The sequence below is a fragment of the Trachemys scripta genome, chromosome 14, assembly GCF_013100865.1.
Source record: "Trachemys scripta elegans isolate TJP31775 chromosome 14, CAS_Tse_1.0, whole genome shotgun sequence".
NCBI lineage: Eukaryota > Metazoa > Chordata > Testudines > Emydidae > Trachemys > Trachemys scripta.
In genome coordinates, this window is record NC_048311.1 from 33,402,914 (window position 1) to 33,428,848 (window position 25,935).

Consider the following 25,935-nt stretch of genomic DNA (forward strand, 5'->3'; position numbering starts at 1 on the left):
TCAAAAGAACGTTCACGGTGGCCCTTTATTAGCAATAAATCCCCCAAGAAGAGCAGGAACTCCACTGCACAGTGACGAGACCATCCACAGCCCGTCCGTCTGTGCTTCTCTAGGCCAGGCGGAGAACGCCCCGCATCCAACACCCAACGCACAGACACAGCAGGGGAAGGCACGCCCCCATTCACCCCAGCAGTGGTTCTCAACCTGCGCCCCTTCAGCACACAGCTGCGGCCCATGTGACATCCCCAGGGCCATACAGGTAGTATTGGCTGCAGCCCACAATGGTAAATAGGTTGAGAACCACTGCACCCCAGCAAGCATCCTCACAAGCACATTCTGGGGCAGGCCCTGCAGCTCTCAAGCCTTAAACCAAGGTGTCTCCTTTGCTTTCAGACCAGGAGACAGACCCTCCGCCTGCCCCCAGCAAGCTCCAAGCTGCACACCCCTTTGGCACAGTGCAAGTCCTGTATTAACAAGGGTCCCAGCTCTGCTATCCCCACAGGGGAGACAGTCACTGCCAAATGCAGCTGGAACCGCTGCCTGGCTCCCACAACGTGTTTGAGCCTCGGGAAGGTGAATGGCTTTAGAAACTGCAGCTGATTGTCTTTGTGGACGCTGAGCACTCCGATTCCTTCCCTTAGCGCCTCTGCTGCCCACTTGGGAAGTGATTTGAAGTTTGGTTCCCCTCCTCCGCTAGGCCCCAGCCCTGCTCCATTGACGTGAATGGGAGTTCGGCCATTGGCTTAAGCAGTAGCTGGATCAGGCCCCCAGTGCAGAAGCAGCCAATACACCTGTGCAGCGCTTCTGGGGGCAGCTGTGGCAAGGAGCTCTCGGCTGGTTCTGCAGATCCACAGCCTTCACCTAAGCACCCAAGAGCCACGAACTTTCAGCCCTAGAACAGCTGAGTTCAGCTAGAAATGTGGCCAGCTTCCCTGGACCTCAGCCCTGCCCCCCGCGGTCACAGGACAGTCGGCTCCTACGGGGGAGGCAGCATGGAGCAATTGCAATGCATCTACTGACGACTTGTTTCTTTCACCAGAGTGCAGAGGAGCAGAAACAGGCAGGCGTCCCATCGTGGCTCAGGACCAGGTGACCATGAACTGCTCCCCCATTGGGAGAGAGAGCGGGATAATCAGGATCTGAGGAGACAAAGGGGAGCTCCCTGTCAGCAAAAACACAACATCACAGCCTCCGGGGGCGAGGGGGCTGGTAACAGCTTGTTTGGGGACCTGCTCTCCATCCGCAACAACTGCACCAGGGCAATGTGAATACCCTCTGCCCCCAGGAGGGCACACCCTGAACACTGCCTTGGGGGAGAATCCTGGAGATGCTCTATCTATGGGGCGCAGGGGGTGTAATCGTCCTATAGAGTTCTAGAGAACGCGCCCTGTGGCACACTTCCAGCCTCTAGAGAAGGCATCCCATTCGCTGCCGAGATCTTCAAAGTGATTCCCAGAGAACCCTTGCTCTCATCCCCCTCAGCTCTCGAGGCCCCCTGTGACGAACTGGGACTGTTCTTAATGTGTTCTTTGAATGCTGAGTGAGGAGTATGGACCTGGGAAGGTTGCAGGGGAGTTTGGCTGGGACTGTCTCCATTGGGGATGGGAGACTTTCCTTGAGGGAAGATACCTGAGCACATAATATGAGAACCAAAACGGGGGTTGGAGGCCAGGTGACACCTCTGCCTGGGAAACTGGACAAAGGCTGGGGGAGGAGCCAGAGCGAGGCTGAGTAAGACGGCTGGAGGGAGTTTCAGTTTGGAGCTGGCTGGGAAAATGGAGGGGAGCCCAGATGGGCTCTGGCCTCCCAACGGGGCTCTGGCCTCCCTTTCCTGCTCCCCCCAAGATAGACCTAACTGAGGGGGTCCAGTTGTCTGTACCTGCAAGACCTGTCTTGGACTGTGTTCCTGTCATCTAATAAACCTTCTGCTTTGCTGGCTGGCCGAGAGTCATGGTGGATCGCAGGAAGCCGGGGGTGCAGGGCCTTGTGTCCCCCACACTCCGACAACCCCCCACAAGGATCCCCACAGCCCATCACTTCCACAGCAAACAGCAGCAGCAAGGGTGACCCCCAGTAATGACACAGCATCAAGACCGATTCTGCCACATGCTCCCTGGGATCTCCACGTCTCCTCCACCCTTTCCAGGCCCCTCCCCTCCCACCGAGACTCCCGGGATTCAGAGCTGGAGGGGCCCTAGATTGTTCTATTCCCCTGAGCTTTGTTCAGGCCACTTTTAAAGAACTCTCCCCCACTGCACCCTCAGAATCCAGGCTGACCTCGCTCCTTGTCCCTCTCCCCCCAGCAGCAGCTCCAGCGCCAGCTGCCAGAGCAGGTGCTGCTCTGTGAGTGCTCTCCCGGTCCCCCAGCCAGAGCAGGCAGCCTCCCCTTTCCAAGGACAGGAACGAGACGTCTATTTTGCAGCCCTCAGAATAAGCACAAGGGCAACGAGGCAGGAAGCGCAGGTGTCTTTACCTTGGTGTCTGCGTTGTAGGAGAAATCGGAGACAGGGATGCCGTTAGCTAGAACCCTCTGGGGCCGGCCGGGGACACCCAGCACGGTCACCTCCTGCAGCAACAGCCCGTCCACCTGGCTGTTCACCCGCACCAGCTCACTCAGCAGCGCACCCTGCAACAAAGGGAGAGTTTGTTCCCCCAGGTACGGTCTCCAAGCCAGCTGACATTCCCCCTCCAGCCAGGCTGGCTTGTACCGGGGCTCCCTCCCCATCTGATGCTACAGCAAAGTCCTGAGGTGGAGCTGGTGGGTCTCCTGCCCAGGTGACAGCGTGACATCAAACCCAGGCCAATTTCCCTGGAGAGTCAGGCAGGAGGAGCATGCCCTGATCTGTGCTATGTCACTCAGCAGGCTCCGCCTTCTCCTGGACACAGACCCTCCTGGGGGAGGGAGGCAGGCCCACACCCAGCCCGAGAGGGAGGGACGGTCTCAGCAGCTACACCATACGAGATCTCGCACTGGGGTAACGTTGCTCTGTTCCCCCCCGTCACACAGTTTGTGGCCCTGCCCCAGGGCCAGACACCTCGTACACAAGATACCCTATTTATATGGCTTGCTGTAGGGGGCCTCGTTCTCCAGGATGGGGACATCCCAGGGCACAGGGACAAGCCAAGCAGAAGGAAGCTCTGTCACCAGGTACTTTCCAGGCGTCTCACTAACCTGTGGTGCTGGCCAGAAATGGAAGCCAGGGTCTGAAGTAGCCACATCCACAGAGTCTGCCTCCGGCTGTGGGAAAATCCCAGACCCAAGTCCAGCCTCAGCGGCTTCCTTTGATTTTTCTAGTCTGCAGGGCACAGCCAGCCCCACCGGGCACCGACTGTTCTGGGCTCTGCAGCCATTAGGGAGTGGCAGAGTCCCTCATCAGAGTGAGGAGACAGGCCGTGCCCACGTCCCTGCTGTGCCATTCAACAGCTGCCTTGCCAGGACAGCCAGGGAGACTCAGCACCCGGGTCGGGGAGAGGGGACCAGCAAGTGCACTCGCTCTCTGGGAAAACTCGAGAGAAACCACCTTCTGCTTGGCTGTGCCGAGTGCTTCAGAAGGGACAGCCCCTGCTGGGAACAGGCTCCCCCCCCCGCCTCTTTCCAGGTACAGCTGGGAGGCGCCAACTCTCCTGAAGATCTTCACCAAGCATTCTCAAAACTACGATACCCACACAAGGAAATAAAGAAACAAATCAATAGAGCCAGACGTGTACCCAGAAGCCTCCTGCTACAAGACAGGCCCAGAAGAGAAACCAACAGAACTCCACTGGCCATCACCTACAGTCCTCAGCTTAAACCTCTCCAACGCATCATCAGTGATCTACAACCCATCCTGGACAATGATCCCTCACTTTCACAGACCTTGGGAGGCAGGCCAGTCCTCGCCCACAGACAACCTGCCAACCTTAAGCATATTCTCACCAGCAACCACGCACCGCACCATAACAACTCTAACTCAGGAACCAACCCATGCAACAAACCTCGATGCCAACTCTGCCCACATATCTACACCAGCAACACCATCACTGGACCTAACCAGATCAGCTACAACATCACCGGCTCATTCACCTGCACGTCCACTAATGTTATATATGCCATCATATGCCAGCAATGCCCCTCTGCTATGTACATTGGCCAAACTGGACAGTCACTACGCAAGAGGATAAATGGACACAAGTCAGATATCAGGAATGGCAATATACAAAAACCTGTGGGAGAACACTTCAACCTCCCTGGCCACACAATAGCAGATGTAAAGGTTGCCATCTTACAGCAAAAAAACTTCAGGACCAGACTCCAAAGAGAAACTGCTGAGCTCCAGTTCATTTGCAAATTTGACACCATCAGATCAGGATTAAACAAAGACTGTGAATGGCTATCCAACTACAGAAACAGTTTCTCCTCCCTTGGTGTTCACACCTCAACTGCTAGCAGAGCACCTCACCCTCCCTGATTGAACTAACCTCGTTATCTCCACACTGATATATACCTGCCTCTAGAGATTTCCATTACTTGCATCTGAAGAAGTGAGGTTCTTACCCACGAAAGCTTATGCTCCCAATACTTCTGTTAGTCTCAAAGGTGCCACAGGACCCTCTGTTGCTTTTTACAGATTCAGACTAACACGGCTATCCCTCTGATACTTAACTCTCCTGAACTATCATCTCGTTTGCCCAGGAGACTCGACTGCAGCACCTCGTGCAGAAAGCACAGCTCCCAGCAGGCAAGCCAAGGCTCAGGATTTAGCACTTCATGGTTGGGCTTCAGTCTCAGCAGGCCGCACCTCTGCGGTACACCCCAGGAGGCCCTGGAAAGCTCCCTGGTTCTCGCTAGCGGCAGGGCACCATCCGCATCCCCCAGCACAGGGCAGACGTCACTCTTCGCATCCCTCCCCACCTCCCCGCCAGACTCACGTTCGTGGCCAGGAAGAGGATTTGAGTGTAGTCGCCCTTCTCAAACGTCAGCAGGCTCTCACCGTCATCCCAGAACAGGTCGCCTCTGGCAACCCCAGCCACGGTCAGGGCCACTACCAGGACCATGCCCTTCTTCCGGCTCTCAGTGGTCGTGAGGCCAGGCTCCTAGGGAGATGCAGCCAGCAGTTAGAGGGGTTCTGTACAAAGTACTTCCCAGGGATGGCCTCAAGCAGCTGCCGGCCGGGTCCCGGATATAAATGGTCCATCTCCTGCCAGTCACCCCTAGGTGGGGGGTCCCTCACTGCCTGACCCCAACGCACCCAACTCTCCAGACGGAGCTAGTGTAGCAACAGCCCCCGTTTATAACAGGCACTTCGGGACTCCCAGCCTAAGGAAGCAGAGCAGGTCCTGAAGGTCAGGGCCAATGTACTTAGCAATTTGGCAGGCAGGAGGTCCTTGGGGCATGACCCAAACTGCATCCCCTCCTACAGAACCCCCGGCATTGCCCCTCTGGAGGAGTTCAGAGCTTCAACCTCAGAAAGGCAGAAACGCCGTGGAGGGAACGGCCAATGAGCGGGGTGCTGCTCACCAGCAGGGTGGGCGCCCAGTCCTGAAACCATGACACAATGGCCAGGATGGGTGTCACTAAGAAGCCGAATCCCTCAGCGCGGCTGACTGCCCGAGGGCGAACCTGCGGGCTGACACACCCTGCCCAGGGCAGCAGGCACAGCCCACGCAGCAAGAACCGATCGAATCGCATTCCTGGCCCATTTAGCAACTCACGCTTGTGCAGGGAACTCAAATCTGTGTTTGCACAGCTTATTCTGCATCCTGCAGCGTGTCACATGGCTGACACGAAGCAGCGTTTCTACCCTGAGCTGGCGCCAGGCTAAGCAGCTGACATGCCCTTTCCTCGGGGGACATTTTAGAAGCTGGCACTGGGTAGTCACGTCATATCGCCGAGTGTGCCAGGTGCCCTGAATAACTTCGATTCTCCCCACTCTGGTACTAACAAGCAGCGTGACAGCGAATGGCCCCGAACAGCATTCCCAGGCCAGAGCCCACTGTCCCGTCAATTCAAAGAAAAGCCCGGGGGACACATTGTCCCCAGTCTGGAACCTCTTGCAGATGCCCAGTCTTTTGTCCTCCATCTTCCATCGCTTCTCTCTTAGCCCCAGTTACACTCAGGCCTCGTGCACTCTGCCACCATGGAATCAGTGCCAGACTCTAAGCTTTCAGTTCAAAGTTAGATGTTTCTAGCCTTCGTGGTTGCAAAGAGTTTTGGAAATGTGAAACAGAAAGCCTGAGTGAAGACAGATTGAAACAACAGCTGAGAGTTGTTAGCTGCCCCATTCATCTCAACAAGGTGTTGACTCTGAAACCTAAGGATGACTGCCATGCAAAAGCTTAACTATTTCATTAAGGCTCATTTTAGCAAGGAAGCCTTGGATATTTTTGCCTCACTGCCTTTTATGATACTAAATAATTCCTCCCTTTTCTCCCTTCCATTTCTTGCATGCTGGGATATATAGCAGGACTCCTCAGATTTAACTCTTAACCTTCTCATAAGAATCCCTCCACCTGCAAGGCCCTTTCTCTGACACCATTCTGATCCCTCATCTTCTGCAAACATCCCCAGCCCTGCAGTTCCTAAGCTGACTGACGCTCGAAGCTGCGTGCACCGTCGCCAGAAAACCTCAGACACAAGGTGCAAACAGGTGATGGAAGTCACACCACCTGTGACTGGTGCCTCAGCGAAGGGATTGGGGGAACCGGGATTACGCTGGAGGGGGAAAAGGTTACTTGTGCCACATGGCAATGGTTCAGAAGAGACTCACTTGCAGAGGTAGGATGTGTCCTGCCCGCACATGGACGTTAATGGTGTCCAGTGGAGCTGGTAAAAGGACCCATTGGCCCTTGCTGTGGATGACGGAGCCCTGAAGAGCAACAAATAGAGAGAGGAAGTCATTACACCCCATGGCACAGCTCATCAGCTAAGCCCAATCAAGCCAAACATCAGAGGCCTTGCAAACGCTATGAACGGGGAGGTACCTGGCATTCATGTGGGGATGGAGGTTCCCGGGAAGCCAGCAGCATGCAGGGAAAGCCAGGCCCAGCAGGAACTGCACTAACAGACACATGCTGGGATGTGATGGGGGAGCTGCGCATTTAGGAACGGAGGGAGACGAGACCAGACCGGAGTTAGCTTACAGCGACGGCGACACACCCAGCTGTTTGCTGGTAGAAGGCCAAGAACCCACATTATTCCAAAGAGCACCGGCTCTACCGCGTACTTACTGCCATCAGGTTATACCAAGTCTCTATGGGGAAGTAGCCGCTGACATTGGTCTTCCCTGCCTCTAGCACTGGTGTGATGAGGAGCCCTGCTCCCCACATGAACTGGCGGTCAACACTCAGGGTGTTCGGGTCTGCGGGAAACCTGCAGAATGGATCCGGGTGAAGCATGTATTCTAACACCGAGTACACTGCACCTTCAGAGCCCCCCCCGCCCAGGCACCTCCTGCTGGGGGACGACGACGACGACTGGAACAGTGGCAGCTGTGCTACGCCAACCCATGCACTGGACTGAATAGTGGCATGTGCCAATCCCCGTGCCATACCCCTGGCCCCCGATCAGACACCCAGACAAACCCATCCTCCCTGCTGTGGGCCCGGTAGGCTGCTCACTCCAGGAAGAGGGGTCGTGCTACCGTCTCCCCCGCAGAGTGGGCCTTGTGGAAGAGGGTGTAGAGATACGGCAGCAGCGAGTATCGCAGGACGAGGGCCTTCCTCATGGCCTCCTGGGCTGCAGGGCTGAAGACGTACGGCTCCTGGGGCTACGAGAGAGGAGGAGTCCAGCTGAGAAACTAGGAGGGTGCAGGCAGATCCCACTGTAAGGACCAGGCCTTTTCCTGTAGCCATATTGTAAAGCCCAAGGCCTTTGTCTGCAGCCATGTTAGGAGAGCTGCAGCCATGAGCGGAGAAGCAGGAAGTCACACCCTCACATTCCACCTAAATTACATTAAAACACTGTCATATCAGGCTGTTAGGAAGGAAATCCTGTCCCAATAGCACCCACTATCACCGGATAAAGAAACAGATCTTAAGGTGGTTAAAGAAAACTTAGTTTGACAGCATCTAAATCACTTATCAATAGTTGTGGTTGTGAAATCCTCATTTCTTTATTGTTTTGTCCCCTCTATCTATGGTTTGTCTGTATGGTCTGTCTGCTTCTTTGAGTGTTTCTGTCTGTTACATAATTAATTTTGCTAGGTGTAAATTAATTAAGGTGCTGGGTTAGGATTGGTTAGAGAATTTTGTTAGGATTGGTTAGTAAAATTGTAGTAAAATGATTGGTTAAGGTACAGCTAAGCAAGACTCAAGTTTCGCTATATAAACTGGGGTCCAAAAGGAAGTTCTTGGGAACTTCCAAGATCAGGACACAGCCCAGGATCAGAGCTGCCAGACCTCAACATCCTGCTAGCACCATGCAGAAGCAGGAGTCCCCGGACGACTTGATCCTGACTGGCCAGCAGGCCAAAGCTCATCTGCCTTATTGGGAGTGGTGAGCATTGTGCATGTAGCGTGTGCAGTCTGGTTTGGTAATGGTTAATAAAGAGAGGTTTAGTAGAAGAATACTGTGTAAGGCTCTTTCATTGGTAAAAGACCCTGCAAACCCACAGAGTGTACGGTTACCCCCTGAGCCCCAGGAACAGGGTGTGTGTGTGGGGGGTGCCCTAGAGTGTACGGTTACCCCCTGAGCCCCAGGAACAGGGTGTATGGGGGGGTGCCCTAGAGTGTACGGTTACCCCCTGAGCCCCAGGAACAGGGTGTATGGGGGGGTGCCCTAGAGCGTAAGGTTACACCCTGAGCCCCAGGAACAGGGTGAGGGGGGGTGCCCTAGAGCATAAGGTTACACCCTGAGCCCCAGGAACAGGGTAGGGAGGGTGCCGCTAGAGAGCGCAAGTAACAGAGAATTTTGTGCAGGTAACAAGGGGCAGAGGCCCGTGTTGCCCGATGATCCGAGGGCGGAATTGAGGCCCAGGAGAGGGGCAGGGCCTCAAAGGTCACAGCACGTCAGTGACCAGGCCAGCAGCGGGACCCAGATCTCCTGAGTCCCAGTCCTGAGATCAGCATCAGCCCCCATCGGCTTCCCAACATTAAAGTGAGACTAGCATGGAAACGCTCTGTGGAGGAGCCCTTCCGGGCGCCTTATCCAACAGAACAGCCACACAGGGCAGCCACACAGGGCACAGCCCTGCACCCCATCTCTCCAGGTCTCCTTTCAGCCACACACATCACACCCCTTGCCACGACTCTGTTCTATCCCCCAACCTGGTCACATCCCTCCAGCTTCCCGCCCGCCCCTCCCCCCCCCGCCGCCCACACACACACACTCCTCCAGCTCCCCGGAATCACCACTGGCTGAGAAGGAAGAACTGGGTTTTGCCAGAGGAGTTGAGCTTGGCCATGAGATTCCCTCCGGCACTCCCCGCACAGGCCCCGGGCTCCTGCCTGCCCTCACCTTGCTGCCGTGGTCGTTGTGGTTCCGCATGAAGGGATAGAAGGCGCCCAGCTGGGTCCAACGTACACACAGCTCCTCAGAGGTGTCACCCAGAAAGCCGCAGATGTCCGCCCCGACCAGTGGCACCCCGTACAGGTTGAAGAGCAGCACCTCTGGGAAAGGGGGGACAAAGCCTCTGAAGCATGGAGAAGAACGCCGTGACCCCGGGCAGGCTGGAGGGGACTGGTTCAAATGCCCATCACTCCCCCTTCCCACAGGGGGACTGGAGTGGACTCGTGCCTGGGGGGAACAGAACCAGAGATGACACCTGTGGTCGTGGCACATCAGCTATGGGAAGTGGCTGCTCTCAGCCACCATGCAGCTCTCCCAGCTGCCAGTCTATTAACCCAAGGAAGATCAACAGTGGGAACTGCCCATCTTGCTGGTCTGATGGTGGGGCTGCTGGGGAGAGACCCACAGTCCCAGGAAGGGGTGAGGGGAAGACAGAGAAGGAGATGGAGAAGCTGCAGACAGGGCCCCAAGCTCACGGCTCTAGCAGAAGGTTGTGTCACAGGAGACAACATTCTGGATCTCCGGGCTGGCTGCCTCTGGCACGAGACACATCATGGGGCAGAGGGAGAGACGAGGATTATTGGGGGGCCCAGAGTTAGGAGAGGAACTGGCAATACTGAGTAGTTCCTCTCCTCCCTGCAGCCTCAGAGGAAAAACCTTTCATCAGGCAAATTCCCCTGCAGCCGGGTTCTCTGCATACAGCCCCAGTCCACCATGCCCAGAGGGTATCCATCATACACATCCTCTCGCTGACCCAGCTCTGGGATACACAGGTCCTTCCACATCCTCCTTCCCTGAACAAGATAGAGGGGATCCACCACGCTGCAGCGACTCTCCAAAGGGGCACATCACATCATGGCCTGGGAGGAGCTGGGATGGCCAGGGCCCTTTTAACCCCATCTCCCCCCTGGCTCTGGGAACACATCCTGCTTGTGAGAGCCCTCGGTGAGCTCCACCCTTGCTACGTTAGCACCAAATCCACAGGGCATGTCCCAGCCGCTCCGCCACGCGTCCCTGGGGCAGGCTGCCCAGTTCAACGGGAGCAGAGCGAATGGAGCAGGGACAACATCCCTGACCGGGAGCGCGAGGGGAAGGAGTAAGGACAGCAGCAGACCCCGGAGAGGGGAGGTTCTCGGGCCCACATCAGTGCTAGGAAATCCCAGTGACCAGTGCAGATTGATGAACCCAGGCAGTCAAGACCCTGTAGTCTAGGAGACAGGCTTCCCTGGGACTTACCTCTGCAACTGAGCTCTGCTGTGGCAGGTGATTTCACCACACGCCCATCCCTGCCTAAACGGAAGGGAGCTGCTCGAAGGGTGCTCTCAGCCAGAGGCCTTGGCTTGGCCTCACTTATTCTCTTGGCCTGACACAGTCCCATCTGCCGAGCCCCAGGGCATGTCACAAGTACCCTCCATTTCCCCCAGTCTTCCTGGGGCAGGCAGGCCAATGGCAGGGGGTGGCGTGGGGGGGGTTATGCTTTGGAGTGGTGCGCCCTGCGGAGGTTTACTGGGCATAGATGACTGCACCTGAAATGCAGCAGGAAGGCACCTAGAGATTGGTGCTAGGCAACATCAAGTTATTAAATGACTGCCGAGCTCACTGCACAGGGCAGGAGGAGCAGGGGCTCCCGGACGCTGTCAGGGGGTTAGCTGACACGGCGGGGAAGGGAAGGGGCCTAGAGGGATCAGGGCAGGGCTGTGGCACAAGACACCTGAACAGTGACTGCGATACCTGGGATAGAGTAATACAGCTGCTCCCAGCTGCTCCGGACGTCCCCAGTCCAGTGGCCAGCGAAGCGGCCATGACCCGCAAAGGTTGACCGCGAGATCACGAAAGGACGCTTCCCTCGCACCCTCACCAGCGCACTTGGGGAAAGGAAACAGATGAGTCAGGCCAGCAGCAGGAGTCTCCCAGCTCAGCACAAGCATCTGTCCCCTCCCAGCGCGGCTCAGCCGGCGGGGGACAGGGATTCGGCCACCTACAGCACAAGCCCCTGCCAATGGGGCAAACTTGAGACCCACCAAGGCAGACGCCCTGTGTAGGGCGTGCAATGGACCCATCTCTTATAAACCTGCCCAAGCACCGTGGAACCCCGGGGTGCAGGCAAACGGGGCAGCTGCTTGCCAACAGCTCTCAGCCTAACACACTGGAGCCAGCCTTACCCAGGGCAGGGGATGCTGGCCAGGGGAACCCTTTGCAAGCTGGGCCCTTCGCGCTCCCTTCTGTCCATCTCAGGAACTCAGCTGACAGCTCCCCAGCCCTGCGCGCAGGACCACAGCCCTGTAGGAGGGCACAGCCTGAGCCCGCTGGCTCCAGCGGACGCACGTCAGCTCAGAGACAGCCAAGGCTCTTCTCCACGGGCCACCAGCTCTGGGACTCAGGAGATCGAGTTGCACAGCACCCGAGAAGCTTGAAGCAGTTAACATGTCCCCCTAGTGTTGGCAACTCAGAGTGCACAGGACATTTCTGGGCTGTCATGCCAGGGGAGCAGAGGGGCTTGGGCAGATCTCAGGGCAGGGCAGGCTGCGGGGGAAGCAGATCAGCAGAAAACCTGCACAGTTAAAATGAGGACTTCAGACACTGGGGGAAACTCTCCCAATAAATGGACCAGGAGGCCAGAGGGCTGGGAACAGCTCCTGTCATACCGCCACCCATCCGGCCTCCTGCCACACAAGGCCAGAGCAATGGGCCACAGGCCAGGAGTGGCCGGGAAGCACCCATAATGCATCTGGCCACTTGCACAAAGCTGCAGTGAAGCGTCTCTCCTGGGCCAGCTGGGGGCACATCACGGCTGGCTGCCACAGCTTCCAGTCAGTGAAAGGCCGCCGCTCGAACCAGTCGCACCTGCACTCAGCCCTGCAGCAGCAGCCCCGGGAGCCCCCCGCCCCGAGGTCTCCCACGGGCTGGCCCCCAGCACGGAGCAGATTCCTAGGAGCCAACCTGCCGCCCGCCCCCCCGCCGCATTGTCCCCGCTTCAGGAGCCTGCGGTCAGTGCCAGACGTACTTGTGGGAAGCGATGGCCTCCGTCAGCCCGTACAGACTGTGGAGGTTGTAGTGCGAGGACAGGTACTGCTGGCTGGAGGCACAGATGGTCCCTGCCCGCAGGCTGCCCCCCAGGACACCTGCAAGGAGAGAGGGAACGGATGAGTCACAGGGCTCCAGGCAGCCTGGCCGGAACAGTCCTGCGCCTGCAGGGAACACACCCTGGCGGGCTGAGCACAAGTCCTCAGCCCCCACGCTGCTTCAGGGGTGCCAGCACCGTGTGGCCTCAGGCCCAGGGGGCTCCTGGCAACTTCTGAGGGCAGCTGAAGGCTTCTCTGGCGCCCCGTTCTCCTGCAGATGGGCACGTCGCCACCAGGGAAAGGGGAATTGACCGTCAGCACTCCTAGGGCTACAGCGGCGCTTTTGCAGTTACTGCCCCAGGTCTCTGGGCTCAGCCTCCAGCTGCCTGAGCAGAGAGAACAGGAACCAGCCTGGACTCTGAGTCTCCCAGCTCAGCCTCCCCGAGACCCGAACCAGGTTTGCATCACCGTGCAGCCTCCAGCTCCTTCCCTGCTCTTCTGCAAGGGATGCCTGCGTCTCCTTCACACACAGGCTTGATGCAGCGCCGGAGAGCGGTGGGCTGCGTGCTCGGACTCCTCCAGGACGTTAGTTCGATGGCAAGATCAGCTGCTGCTGGGGTGCAGGGACTCCAGGTTCTCTTGCCCCCGCATTTGCCAGCAGAAGGCTCTTTGCCCGCAGTTCCTTACCTGGCACATAGGGTGGGTTTTCCAGTTTGTTGTTTGGGCAGCCGTCCAAGGAGCCCGCCACGAAGTTGGATGGCTCGTTCATGTCCTGGCAAGAGAAGGGACTCTCGTCTCTGGACCAGGATGCTGGCAGACATGCAGGGAATCAGAAGTATTGTGGATCCAGCACCACACACCCCCACCCTCCCCCAGGGCTCCGGCTCCAAATCCCCAACCTGCTCCAGGTACCCTGGGTCCCAGCAGGGCCGAGAGAGGGAAGCCACTCACAATCCACATGCCGTCGAAGGGCACCTGGTCATGGAACTCCTGCACCATGTCGTGCCACCACCGGTGAGTCTCTGGGTTAGTGAAGTCTGGGAAGACGGTCGGGCCAGGCCATACCTGGGAGGCAAAGGAAGAAGCAATTGAGGGGGCTCAGTTACTCACCCCCCAACCTGATCTCACCCCACGTTCCTGGACTCGGACACCACTGGAGCCACACTTGTCAGCACAACTCTGATCATCTAGACAGTCTCCAGCCCTCTCCCTCTCTGCTCAATGACTGCTGCCCTCAGTGCCCCATGCACATGCTAAGGAGAGTGGAACGGGCTGTGGGGCAGGGTCAAGGGCCTCCAGTGATGGCAGGGGACACGTTCCATGAGTTCTGAGAGAGACTCCTCCTCCCTGGGGAAGAAGGTCTCTGCTTTGGCTGGGGACACTGGGAGGTGGCCAGGGCTCCACTCAACCCAGAACACAGACTGGGAGGTTTGACACCAGTGGGACATGGGCTCTGGGCTTTAACATCTTCATCCACTCCCTGGAGACCCCCTGGTTTCAACGTCGACATTGACTCATCTCCCGCTCCAGGCCCAGGACTCACTTTCCCAACCAGAGGCTGCCCTGTCGCATTTCGGATGAACACCCCTCGCTTCAGCCCATCGTCATAGGGTTTGTAGCTGCCGGGGGGCCCCGAGCTGCTGATTGCTGGATCCTGATGGGGAAGAAACGTGAGCAGCTAATGGATCGGTGAGAAGGGGAATGAGAGAAACATCACGCTCTCGGAGAGAGACGAATGCGATTCCCCAGAGCCTGTGCGTTGGTCCCCAGGCGGAACCCAACCCTTGGTTACTGCACAGCGCCGCCGAAGGGCGAGACAGGCGCTGGTGAGCAGAAAGCCCGGACGGAGCCTGAGGACGTGGTGCAAACTGAACTCAAGGAACTTCTGAGCAGCAGGTTTCAGGGAGGTTACCAAGTTCTTTGCTTTACCAGGGTCACTGCGTGACTCACATGCCGCAAGCGAAGCACAACCCACGTTCCCATCGTCTGCTTTCCTTGCCTCGGCCTGGTCTTCAGAAACAGGATCAGACCAACAACTGAAGCTAACTCCTGCCAGCTACAACCCCCGCACCCCCCCGGGCACTCCGTGCCATGGCCCAGAACAAGCAGCAAGGGAAATGGACTCTCAACAGGGCATGGGGAGAAGAAGGGGTATTTCAGAGCTGGTTTACTCCACGTTCTGAGGTTCCGCTGGTCCCCTCTACAGGGGCATTCAACCATCCCCAAAAATCGTGTGTTGGTGACGCACCAGCCTGAGCCCTGGCAGCCAAACCCAAGTCACCACTCGGGCTGCGGCACATTTGATTCCCAAATCCCCACAACTGAAGGGGAAGGTGGCAAAGGGAAGACACGGTGTGACGGGGCAAAGAGCAGAGTCCTGGGGCCAACCATCCAGAGGTGAGAGAACAGGGGGCTGGCGTTCAGGGCTTCACTTACCACGATCATGACGTACCTCCGGCCGCTTCGGTGGAACTCCCGCACCATGTCCGGATAGTCCTTGAAGTTGTTCTTGTTGAAGGTGAAGTCTCTCTTGGCGTCTGTATAATCTAGGTCGTTCCACTGCACATCCTGCAAAGGCCGAGACCCCAGTGTCAGAGAGAGACTGGGACAAGCCCCAGCCACACACCGCCTGGCGACCCACCCACCATGGCCACTCGGCAGCGTCGCCCTACTCCCCACCCCCTTGCTGTCTGGCTCAGCACCTGCCTTGAGCTGGCTCATTTCATGGCTCCACAGCAAGAGGTGCTGCTGCCGGGGGACACAGCCTGTCCCAGAAGAGAACCAGACCTACCAAGGGGAACTGTGCTGCTGTCATGTTCTTCACAGCCTGCCGGGTCGCAGCGGTGGAGGAGTAGCCCCAGCGGCACAAGTGGAATCCCAGGCCCCAGTAGGGGGGCATGAACGGGTACCCTGGAAGTTAGGAGGAAGCAGATTTGAGAGTAGCCCAGAGGTGTGGAAACTGATTAAACCCAATTCACTCGGCAGCCTCCTCTCCTGCTATCCTGAGAGCAGGGTCCTGACTGACGGCCACCCACTGGCACCTGCCTCCACCCACAGCAAGCAGCAGAAGGGACACAGTGGCCTTCAGAGCCAGTGATGTGGGCCCTTGCCCTCCCCAGCGTGCTCAGGGGAACAGCTGTCAGGACGGAGCTGGACTTTGCTTTAGAAGCCGAGGCCCCAGCATGGACAGTCCTGATGCACTGGGCAAAGGAGGCAGCAAACTGTTTACCAGCTGTGAAGCCGCTCGTGCCCTGCACAGGCTGCCCAGCCCAGCCAGGAGACTCGCAGCTCTACTGTTCGCTCCCAACAAAAGCAGCATCAGGGCAAGGCCCAGTTCCTCTCCCAGAGGCTAGAGGAGCAGGAAGGCGGCTCCTCCCAACACCCTACCGATGACATCCAGGTACTGCTGGACCACACTCTTGGGGTCAGGGCCCAGGAAGACGTAGAAATCCAGAATGCCGCCTGTTGTTCTCCACGTCAGGGCCGGGCTCGGCTGCAGCACCACATCTGCAAGGCAAACACGAGCAAGCTGGCTGAGAACACAGCCCAGGAGCCTCGGTCCAGCCACGTCCAACAACAGGTGCCTTCCCCCCACAACCACGAAAGCTACCGAGACCAGCAGCCAACCACACGTGGAACAACTCCCACAAGTCTCCTGGATGTCTCTGCTCATCCGCACGAGCCGTGGGCAGGTGTAATGACACAGGAGGAAATGCAGTCCCTGAATCCAAGCCGCTGACCTCAAACCCGTCTGAGGGCTTGTTAGCCGGCCGGCTTCCCCCAGACCGTTCACAGTAAAGGCAGGAGCGGCTGGTAGCAAGGCACGTACCCATGGCGTTGCTGTTCAGCAGGAAGACTCCATGGGCCAAGCCGCCATCCTCCATCACCAGGTAGAACGGGTGAGAGCCATAGAGATTGACGTAAGGCTAACGTACAGCAGAGCGTATAGTGTCAGTGATACTCGGGCAATGCAGCAGCCGGCCCAGCCTCCCGGCCAGCGCAGGGCTGGGCACACAGCTGGGTAGCTTCACATCCCCGATTTTCAGGGCTCACGTGCTGGGCAGTCACATCGTGGTGACAAAGTCAGGGCACCAGTGCTGGGAGCTCCCATGGCGCCAGCCACACATCCTGCCTCGGATTCTTGCTGCTCTTCAGTAGCAGGCCGCAATGGGGATTTATAGAAAGCCGAGCGAGCGCTCTGTGCGGACGCGGCTCGTTCCCCTACAGCCCCAAACCCTCCCTGCTGGCTATAAAACACGCTCTTAGCCCTGGCAGCAGGGTGAGAATCAGCGAGCGTGTGACACGCGGGACAGTCCCCAGGCTCCCTATTGTACACAGCTGGGTTGCTGGTAGGTGGCACAGAGAAGTAAGCTTGCCCAGGGAGAGATCTCCCGAGGGACTGGAACCAGGGGCCCCCAACCGGCTGTGAGAAGCATTAGGCTGATGGGGCCAAGCTCACCTGCATTTGCAGGAGAAGAGACACTCCTGAGTGTCCGAGAGCTGAATCCAGGGACCCTAAACCCTAACTGTGGGAACAAGAGCACCAACATCCCACTGCCAGGCTGGGCGCCAAGCCCTATCCCACAGAGCTCAGGCTTGAGAGAAACCTCAAAAAATGTAACGTTCATTTGAGAGTAAGAGACCTGGAAGTGGGGTCGAGAGAAACACATGGAGCTGACAGCCCATATTAACATTGCAGGGACACTCACAATGGGCCTCCGGCCTTCCTGCCAGGCCCTGCATGCGAAGCTGAGTCATTACTAAGCAGGACTTACCGTGGGCGCCATGTCCCGATTCCAAAGGGTGACTTTGGTCCAATTGACGTTGAGGGCGAGTGAGGTCAGGTGCTCCCCCAAGCCAGAGATGAAATGGGAGGGCAGGGAGGTGGAGATCTGGAGGAACTGGTCAGCAAAGAAAAGGGGAGCAACTGTGGTGTTCAACCTGCCAAAGAGAAAGGGAGACTCCCTGAAGGCAGACGGCAAATTCCACAGAGAGCTGACCTAGGGAGGCTTGCTTAGAAGCAGCTCTTCCACCCAGACAGACCTTCAAGCCGTCACATGCTAGACACCAGGCAGAGGAAGGAGCCTCTAAGCCGGGGAAACGGCAGCTACTCGGGAAAGGAGAAAACTGAAGCTTCCAGCTGGAATCGGGTGTGATCACAGGAAGTGCAGTCATTTCCCCAGCTGTTAATTGGACAGGGGGCAGGGGGAGCAGCAAAGGAGTGGGGAGCCAGGGCCCCAAACCCCAGCTGAGGCCTAGAACCACTGCCTCATCCCGGGCAAGACACTGAGTCACCTGGTGCCTTGGTCAACACAAGCGATGGATTCAGGTACGATGAAAACAGGAAACTCACTGACAGCAAGATGCTGCCTCTGCTTCCATCACTTCATACTGGCACCTGGTCCACAAAACCCAGATAGCTGCCCTGTGGGCCTGGCCAGTTCCTGATGCCAGTGGAACCGCTTCTTCCCAGGGCAGCTGTGGGATAAGAGGCAGGTACGGCTGCAGCTGCCTTTCTGTCTCTTGCAGGAGAGTAAGTCAGGTGAGGTAGCAACAACACAAAGCCAAGGACCAGGTATCCCGGGGGTGCAACGAGAAGGTTACTCTGATTATAGCTGGGCAGTAATGACACTTCCCACTTGTAGCTCCATCCCCACCTTTGGGGGTGGCTGGGCCCAGGCTCCGGAAGGGGGTGAGTCGGAGGGGAATATTTTGTTACAGGAGGGTGGAAGCACTTACAGAACCTGCCCGCTGGATTCCCTGAATACCATCAGGCCAAAGGGGTCAGCTGAGAACTGCACGCGGTACAGTTTAGAGGCGATTTGGCCTCTCGCTTTTGGGGTTTCAAGTGGCACTTCATAGCGTTTGTTTGCTGGATCCCTGAGCTGTAAGAAAGGGAGAGACCGAGAGAGCTTCACAGACTGGAGCAAGTGACATTTCATTATAGTAAACTATGGGATTGACCCAATGGCTTGTAGGCGACCAGTCACCCCGAAGGGCAGAAAACCCAGCTCCGAGAACTGCTCAGCAAGGGAAGTAATGCTTATGGGCTCTGGGCAGAAACTCCCTGTTCTGCGCACACCCCTCACCCAGCACCACAGCTAGTGTCTCTTGCAGCCTGAGCCCCATTGCGGCCGGCTAAAGCATCTACTGACCGTGAAGTGGAGCCTGCCCTCAGTCTCAAACGCCACATCCAGCCGCAGAACCATTATGTCTTCTGGGAAGAAGGTGGGCACAGTGCGGGTCAGGCGGGCAGTGTAACCTGTCTCGGTGGCACTCAGGTTCTCCACCTTGTAACTGGGGTAGCTGGGTGGGAAGAAACACCAGGGCTGCCAAATCGCAGGGCCCCTAGAGGAAACCGGGACGTAGCAGCAGCCACGAGCCTCACACTCTGCTCTGGAGAGAAGCTTCTCAGGTGCACAGTCAAACCGGCTGTCTGGAGAGCGGTCACAGCGCAAGGGCCCTGACGCAGCAGCACCTGGGCTCTCCAGGTGCCCTGCCCACCTCCGATACCACGTCCGCCCTTCTCCATTAGCGCTACCGGATCGGTGGGTTGTCTCTGGCCCCGGGGGGTCTCCGAGGCTCGCGGCAGCCACAATGACTTCATGGACATTGAAGATGGTGTGTAGGGCAACTGTTGCGAGCAGAGCAGCAATACTGATGACAGACACCTGCAGCACGGTGCAGGAAGCCTGGCAGCTGGGGAAATTCTCCGCCTGCTTCAGTCTCATTGGGGGCATTGCGGGGCTGGTGAGCAAGTGCCCCTCCAGCGCAGGAGAACCTGTCCAGGCAGCCAACTAGATGGGGACAGGGAGAAGCCCGCGGTCAGATTTTACACATGAAGGTCTAGTGGGAGCCTCCAAGTGAACAACAAGGAGTCTGGCGGCACCTTAAAGACTAACAGATTTATTTGGGCGTAAGCTTTCGTGAGTAAAAACCTCACTTCTTCGGATGCATAGAGTGAAAGTTACAGATGAACAGAACAATCAAGCCCCACCACATCTTCATGCAGTGCACAGTCAACTTGTGGAACTCCTTGCCTGAGGAGGTTGTGAAGGCTAGGACTATAACAGGGTTTAAAAGAGAACTGGATAAATTCATGGAGGTTAAGTCCATTAATGGCTATTAGCCAGGACGGGTAAGGAAGAGTGACCCTAGCCTCTGTTTGTCAGAGGGTGGAGATGGATGGCAGGAGAGAGATCACTTGATCATTGCCTGTTGGTCCACTCCCTCTGGGGCACCTGGCACTGGCCACTGTGGGCAGACGGGACACTGGGCTGGATGGACCTTTGGTCTGACCCCGTATGGCCGTTCTTATGATGCCAAGGGCCCCCGCACCAGGGGTCTCTGCTCCAAGTGCATCGGGAGGCAAAACGGCCCCGTGCCGGCAGGTGTAGCCCCACAAAGTGCTCCCCTCCCCTTTTGCTACTGGGAGCGGTTTCTGCCACACAGCGTAGCAGTTTGGTAAACACTCCCGGTCTGCTTCCTCTGGGGGGGGGGAGGGGGGGGATGGTTGCAAAACGGGAGGGATGGGGTTGTGGTGGAAAACACTCCCGGTCTGCTTCCTCTGGGGGATGGTTGTGAAACGGGAGGGATGGGGTTGTGGTGGAAAACACTCCCGGTCTGCTTCCTCCTGGCTAATGTGCCAAGTTGATCTATTGCATGATTGAGGCATACTGTTTCACTTTGAGGCATACTGTTTCACTTTTTTTTTGTGTGAATCCGTGAAAAGGGTTTTTTTTTACTTTACTCTTCCAATTTGCATCATATACAAAGCAATTTTTGGGGCCCCTTCCATTAAAAAAAAGTTGCAATACTCTAGTAACATGTATTTGGAAATGTAAAAAATAACCGGTGAAATACATTCAAAAATTAATTTGTAATAATTTGAAAGTACACTAAATCCAACATTTGAAAACATTAAATACTTTAATGGGATGTAGACATTTGCAGTTACATAATGGGCTCTCGCTGGGTGATGGTGATGGTTGGTGCAAAAGGGCTGTCGCTGCCTGGGGGTGGTCTACAAGGACCCCTAGGTCCTTCTCCTCTTCCGTTACTTCTAACCAATGCGTCCCCATCTTGTAACTAAAATTGTTGTTAGTCATCCCCAAATGCATCACCTTACACTTTTCACTATTAAATTTCATCCTATTTCTGATACTCCAATTCACAAGCTCATTCAAGTCTCCCTGCAGAATATCCCTATCCTCCTCCGAATTTACAACGCCTCCCACCTTCGTATCATCCGCAAACTTTATCAGCCCACCCCTGCAATCGGTTCCGAGGTCAGTTATAAATAGATTGAATAAAATGGATCCCAAAACTGAACCTTGAGGCACTCCACTAGTAACCTCCCTCCAACCTGACAGTTCACCCTTCAATACGACCCGCTGCAGTCTCCCCATTAACCAATTCCTTATCCACCTCTGGATTTTCATATCAATCACCATGTTTTTCAGTTTAACCAATAATTCCTCATGGGGTACAGTATCAAACGCTTTACTGAAATCCAGGTATATTAGGTCCACCGCATTTCCCTTATCTAATAAGTCCGTTACTTTCTCAAAGAAGATCAGATTCGTTTGGCACGATCTGCCCTTCGTAAAACCATGTTGTAATTTATCGCAATTGCCATTAACCTCCAGGTCCTCAACTAGTTTCTCTTTCAGAATTTTCTCTAGCACCTTGCACACTACAGATGTTAAACTAACAGGCCTATAGTTACCCGGATCACTTTTTTTCCCTTTCTTGAAAATAGGAACCACATTAGCTATTCTCCAGTCTAACGGGACCACCCCCGAGTTTACAGATTCATTAAATATTATCGTTAATGGGCCTGCTATTTCCCGCGCCAATTCCTTGAATATTCTCGGATGAAGATCGTCCGGTCCTCCCGACTTAGCCCCATTAAGGTGTTCGAGTTTTGTTTCTACCTCGGATACGGTAATCCCCCATCCTGAATGCCCCTCTGTAATGGTGCTAGTAACCCTAATACCTTCATTGGCCTCATTAAACACCAATGCAAAATATTCATTGAGATATTGCGCCATGCCTAGATTATCTTTAATCTCCTCTCCGGCAATAGTCTTCAGTGGTTCCACTTCTTCTTTCTTTGCTTTCTTCCTATTTATATGGCTGTAAAACCTCTTACTATTGCTTTTAATTCCCCTCGCTAGGTCCAACTCTACACGGCCTTTGGCCTTTCTCACTCTATGTCTACATTCTCTGACTTCACTAAGGTAAGTTTCCTTGCTGATCACTCCCCTCTTCCAGTCTTTGTACGCTTTCTGTTTTTTGCTAATCGCCCCTTTGAGTCGGTCGCTCATCCAGCTCAGTCTAAATCTCTTGCTTAGTAATCTTTTTCCCTTTTTTGGGATACAGGCCTCTGACAGCTCATGCATCTTTAACTTGAAGTAATCCCAGGCTTCTTCTGCCTTTAGATCCATTAATATGTTTGCCCAATCCACTTCCCTTACCAGTCCCCTTAATTTGTTAAAATTGGCCTTTTTAAAATTATAAACCCTAGTCTTTGACTTAATTCTGTTACTCCTTCCATTTAGTTTAAACCGAATTAGCTCATGATCACTGGAGCCCAAATTGTCCCCTACTACCACTTCCTCAACGAGGTCCTCACTACTTACCAGAATCAAATCTAAAATGCCCCCCCCCCTCGTCGGTTCAGCTACCACTTGATGAAGGAATTGATCAGCAAGCACATCTAGGAACATCTGAGCCCTATTATTGCTACTAGCGTTTGTTCCCCAATCTATATCCGGGAAGTTAAAGTCCCCCATAATTATACAGTTTCTATTAGTATTTACTTCTCTAAACACATTAAATAGTTCCTTATCCATATCCTGGGTCGATCCCGGCGGTCTATAGCACACCCCAAGCACTATCCCCGGAGAGGCTCTAGTAGTCCTTTTACCCAGTGTGAGTATTGCCCAGACGGACTCTGTGTTATCTATTCCATCAACTATTATTTCTTTACAGCTTATTTCACTATTGACATACAATGCCACCCCCCCACCTTTACCTTTGTCCCGGTCTTTCCTAAACAGCGCATACCCCTCCATACCTGTGTTCCAGTCGTGACTGCCAACCTGGCTGATTGCACCCCCAAGGGCCGGAGTTATCCTGCCCCAGGACAAGCTGTGGCTGCGCTGCCGGCTCAGCCTGGCAGACACAGTCACCTCCCATCAGGGCCGGGTATTGTGGCTGGGGGTTAGGGTGTGGGAGAGTAGGTCTCTAGTGGGTCTGGGGGGGTGCTGTGCAGTGAGGGGTGGGAAGATCTGTGTGTGTTGGGGCACTGGGAAGTGTGCAGGGGTCTGGGTGGGGCACTGTGCAGTTGTGGCAGTGGGGCGGTGGGGGGCACTGGGCAGTGAGGGAATCTGCGGGGGGGCTCTGGGCGGGGAGGGGCAGGGCACTGTGCAGTTGTCGGAGGGCTGTGGGGGGTCTACAGCTAGGGGGCACTGGGCAGTGAGAGGATCTGGGGGGGTTCAGAGTGGTCTGTGGGAGGGCACTGGGCATGGGGGTTTGTGGGGGTCTTTTCACATATTCACACACAAAAACGTGAAACAGTGCGCCTCAATTGACCAATAGAGATCAATTTGGCACATTAGCCAGGAGGAAGCAGACCGTGAGTGTTTTTGACCACAAACCCCATCCAAAGGTAAAGTCATTGGAAATAAGGAAGGCGGAAGCCAGTGGAAAAAATGGAAGGGGCCACTCTGGTATGACCTTCGGCTCAGGGGCATGCTAGCCAGGAGGAAGCAGATCGATGAAAGGGGCCACTCTGGTCTCACCTTGGGCTCAGGGGCATGCTCCGTACCCCCAAAGCTTACCTCCCTTTTCACGGACTCACACACAAATACGTGAAACAGCGCGCCTCAATCGTACAATAGATCAATTTGTCACATTAGCCAGGAGGAAGCAGATCGACTAAAGGGGCCACTCTGGTATCACCCTTGGGGTCATGGGCCCGCCCCGAAGGGGAAGAAGCATGATGGGAGCACAGGGCCGGGCTGGCCAGTGTGCATCTGGCAGCTCCCGGTTTGTAAACAGTGCCATTGTACTGGGCTGGGTGGAGCAGGATTGTTCCTGCCGTGCCATGACCCATCTCCCATTGCCCCCGGCCAGCCCGTCGCTCTGAGGACTCTGCCCCCCATGCCCCATGTCCCCATTTCCCCCCTGGGGGACCACAAATATGTTTAGCACCAGGCCCACAAAAAGTTAATCCATCCCTTTTTGGGATGCAGGCTCTGGGATGGAGTTGGGGTGCAGGAGGGTTGCAGGCTATAGGTAGTTTGGGTAGTTTGAGTGAGGGGTGCAGGCTCTGACCTGGGGCATGGGATTGGGGTACAGGAGGGGGTGCAGACATGTGGGCTCTGGGAGGGAGTTAGCAACTCAGCACGTTATATAAGAGAAATGAACTGCAGTGATTTCATATAGGCATAGAAACTGATAGAAGACACTTTTACATATTCAAAATGTGAGAGGCAGAGTTGGAGGGAGGGGGTGTCTGTACAATATTTCACCGCATTCAGTCTCCTGGCTGGATCAGTAACGTAGCCGTGTACAGGGCTGCCCAGAGGATTCAGGGGGCCTGGGTCAAAGCAATTTTGGGGGCCCCTTCCATAAAAACAGTTGCAATACTATAGTAACATGTATTTTGAAATGTAAAAAATAACCAGTGACATACATTCAAAAATTAATTTGTAATAATTTGAAAATACACGAAATACCATTAAAGCATTGAATGTTTTTAAATAATGTATGTATACATTTGCAATTACATAATGGGCTGTTGCTGGGTGATGGTGATGGTTAGGATGGGGTCGGGGGGGGGGAGCACACCTTACCATGGCGCTTACCCCCTCTCCTGGAGCCTCAGTGTGCTGCGACCAGGAGCGGCCCCGGACCGCGTTGGAGCCACTGCGCTGCAGTGCGCCAGGGCCGCTCCCGGACGCGGCACGCTGAGACACCGGGGGAAGACGGAGGCGGGGGCAGCCTCCGACATATTCGTGGGGGCCCCTGCAAAAAATTGCCCCACTTGGCCCCCCCCGTCTGGGCGGCCCTGGCCCTGCAACACTTGTATAGGATAGAGAGGAGCTGCGTTGATTAAGCTTTGACAGGCTAGGAATTGGAGGCCTGTGCCTTTAAGACCCCAGCCCCAGGAACCCGCCCCCTGCTCCGAGGCTGACATGCAGGTCCCTGTGAGAACAAAAAAACAGCCTCTGCCCCCCCCCCCCCCCCCCTAGATTAGCGAGCACAGTGGGTGGCTCATCCCACGGGGTCACTGTTCCCCCCCTCCCCCTCCCTAAACGGGGGTTTTGTACTCGCACGGGGTCTGGCAGTGTCTCCCCTCCCCCGCTTAACCCCGGCTCTCACCCCCCACCACCGATTTTTGCCCTTCAGCCCCTCTTCTGCCGCTAGCTACAGTAGCTTGAACCCCCCAGGCCAGTAAAATTCTGCCCCCTGCTCAGACCCTGACAGCCCCCCCGCTGCAATTTGCCCCCCTTAATCCTTTTAAACCCCCCCAAAGAGGAGGTAGCAAATCGTTAGCAGAAGTAAGGGCAGAGAGAGGGCAGAGAGAGGGCAGTGGCTACAACGAAGGTTACTGGGCATGCTCAGTTCGACTGAGCATGCTCAGTACACCCAAAGTAGCAAAACGGGAGCGGGAGCACTTTGTGGGGCTACACCGGCAGGCGAGGGAAGACCAATGGAGGCGCTCCCCACCCCACCCCTGAGCCCCCCATCCCTGGCAGTGGGGGGGGGAGGGAAGATGTCCCCGCTCCCCCGCTCCCCTGCCCCGAGCCCGGCTGGGCGGGGGGGGGACCCCGCTTCCCACAGCCCCGTACCTGGGCCCGCCCCCACCGCTCCCAGCTGCAGGACGGGGTCAGGGCCGGAGCGCCCCTGCGGTCACGTGAGCAGCCCGTCAGCTGGTCCCCGGCCACGAGTCACGTGAGGGGCTGGCTCCGCCCCGCCGGCCCGGGCGGTCTCACGGCCCCGCCCCCGCCGCCCGGCTCGCGCTGATGACACGCGAGTCACATACCCCCGTGACCTCGCTGCCCCGGGTGGCCGTTCCCACGCGCGGCGCTCAAGAGCACGTTATCAAAGGCGGCGGGCCGCATCAGCCACAGGGTGCAAGTGGGGAAACTGAGGCCCCGAGCGGTAGTGATTTCTGCACAGCCAAGCAGCAAGTCACTAAAACAAACACAACGCAGAGGAGATGCCAAACAACCCACTGCAATGAAATGAAAGGGAAATCTGGCATGGCTGAAGATGTGAAGATGCAGGGTTCATTGCCTCACTTTCCTAGGCAGGATTATGAAATAAGCAGCAGTTAAACACAAGTCCAGTCCGCTTAGAAAAATGTGCATTTCC

The 25,935-nt window shown here is 56.1% G+C and overlaps 1 protein-coding gene across 6 annotated transcripts; it reads right to left on the minus strand.

Moving 5' to 3' along the window:
• Positions 1 to 25,558, minus strand: GAA (glucosidase alpha, acid). Of its 6 annotated transcripts, XM_034790405.1 has the most exons (20): positions 25,410 to 25,557; positions 18,702 to 19,343; positions 18,286 to 18,431; positions 17,322 to 17,487; positions 16,376 to 16,472; positions 15,934 to 16,053; positions 15,338 to 15,456; positions 14,983 to 15,114; positions 14,090 to 14,200; positions 13,498 to 13,611; positions 13,234 to 13,318; positions 12,489 to 12,606; positions 11,216 to 11,349; positions 9,434 to 9,585; positions 7,597 to 7,745; positions 7,207 to 7,348; positions 6,747 to 6,845; positions 4,909 to 5,073; positions 2,474 to 2,626; positions 1 to 1,139 (listed from the first exon to the last, which is right to left on the minus strand). In XM_034790405.1, the coding sequence occupies exons 2-20, from the start codon at positions 19,284 to 19,286 to the stop codon at positions 1,080 to 1,082; spliced, it is 2,847 nt and encodes a 948-aa protein (XP_034646296.1). In that variant the 5' UTR covers positions 19,287 to 19,343; positions 25,410 to 25,557; the 3' UTR covers positions 1 to 1,079. The 6 variants fall into 6 exon arrangements, 4 of the variants coding, with proteins under 4 accessions (XP_034646296.1, XP_034646297.1, XP_034646298.1 ...); XM_034790406.1 differs by lacking the exon at positions 1 to 1,139 and having other exon boundaries at positions 2,479 to 2,626; positions 4,971 to 5,073; positions 25,410 to 25,558; XR_004648188.1 differs by lacking the exons at positions 1 to 1,139; positions 7,207 to 7,348 and having other exon boundaries at positions 2,488 to 2,626; positions 25,410 to 25,558.
• Between the last annotated feature and the right edge of the window lie 377 nt (positions 25,559 to 25,935).

Bases quoted from the DNA above. Each gene is read 5' to 3' on its own strand.
- GAA (XM_034790405.1), bottom strand. From the start codon at position 19,286: ATGCCCCCAATGAGACTGAAGCAGGCGGAGAATTTCCCCAGCTGCCAG. The intron at 17,488-18,285 runs GTAAGTGCTTCC...TCTCTTTGGCAG, and splicing joins GAATCCAGCGGGCAGGTTCT to GTTGAACACCACAGTTGCTC. The intron at 16,473-17,321 runs GTAAGTCCTGCT...GCTGTACGTTAG, and splicing joins ATCGGGACATGGCGCCCACG to CCTTACGTCAATCTCTATGG.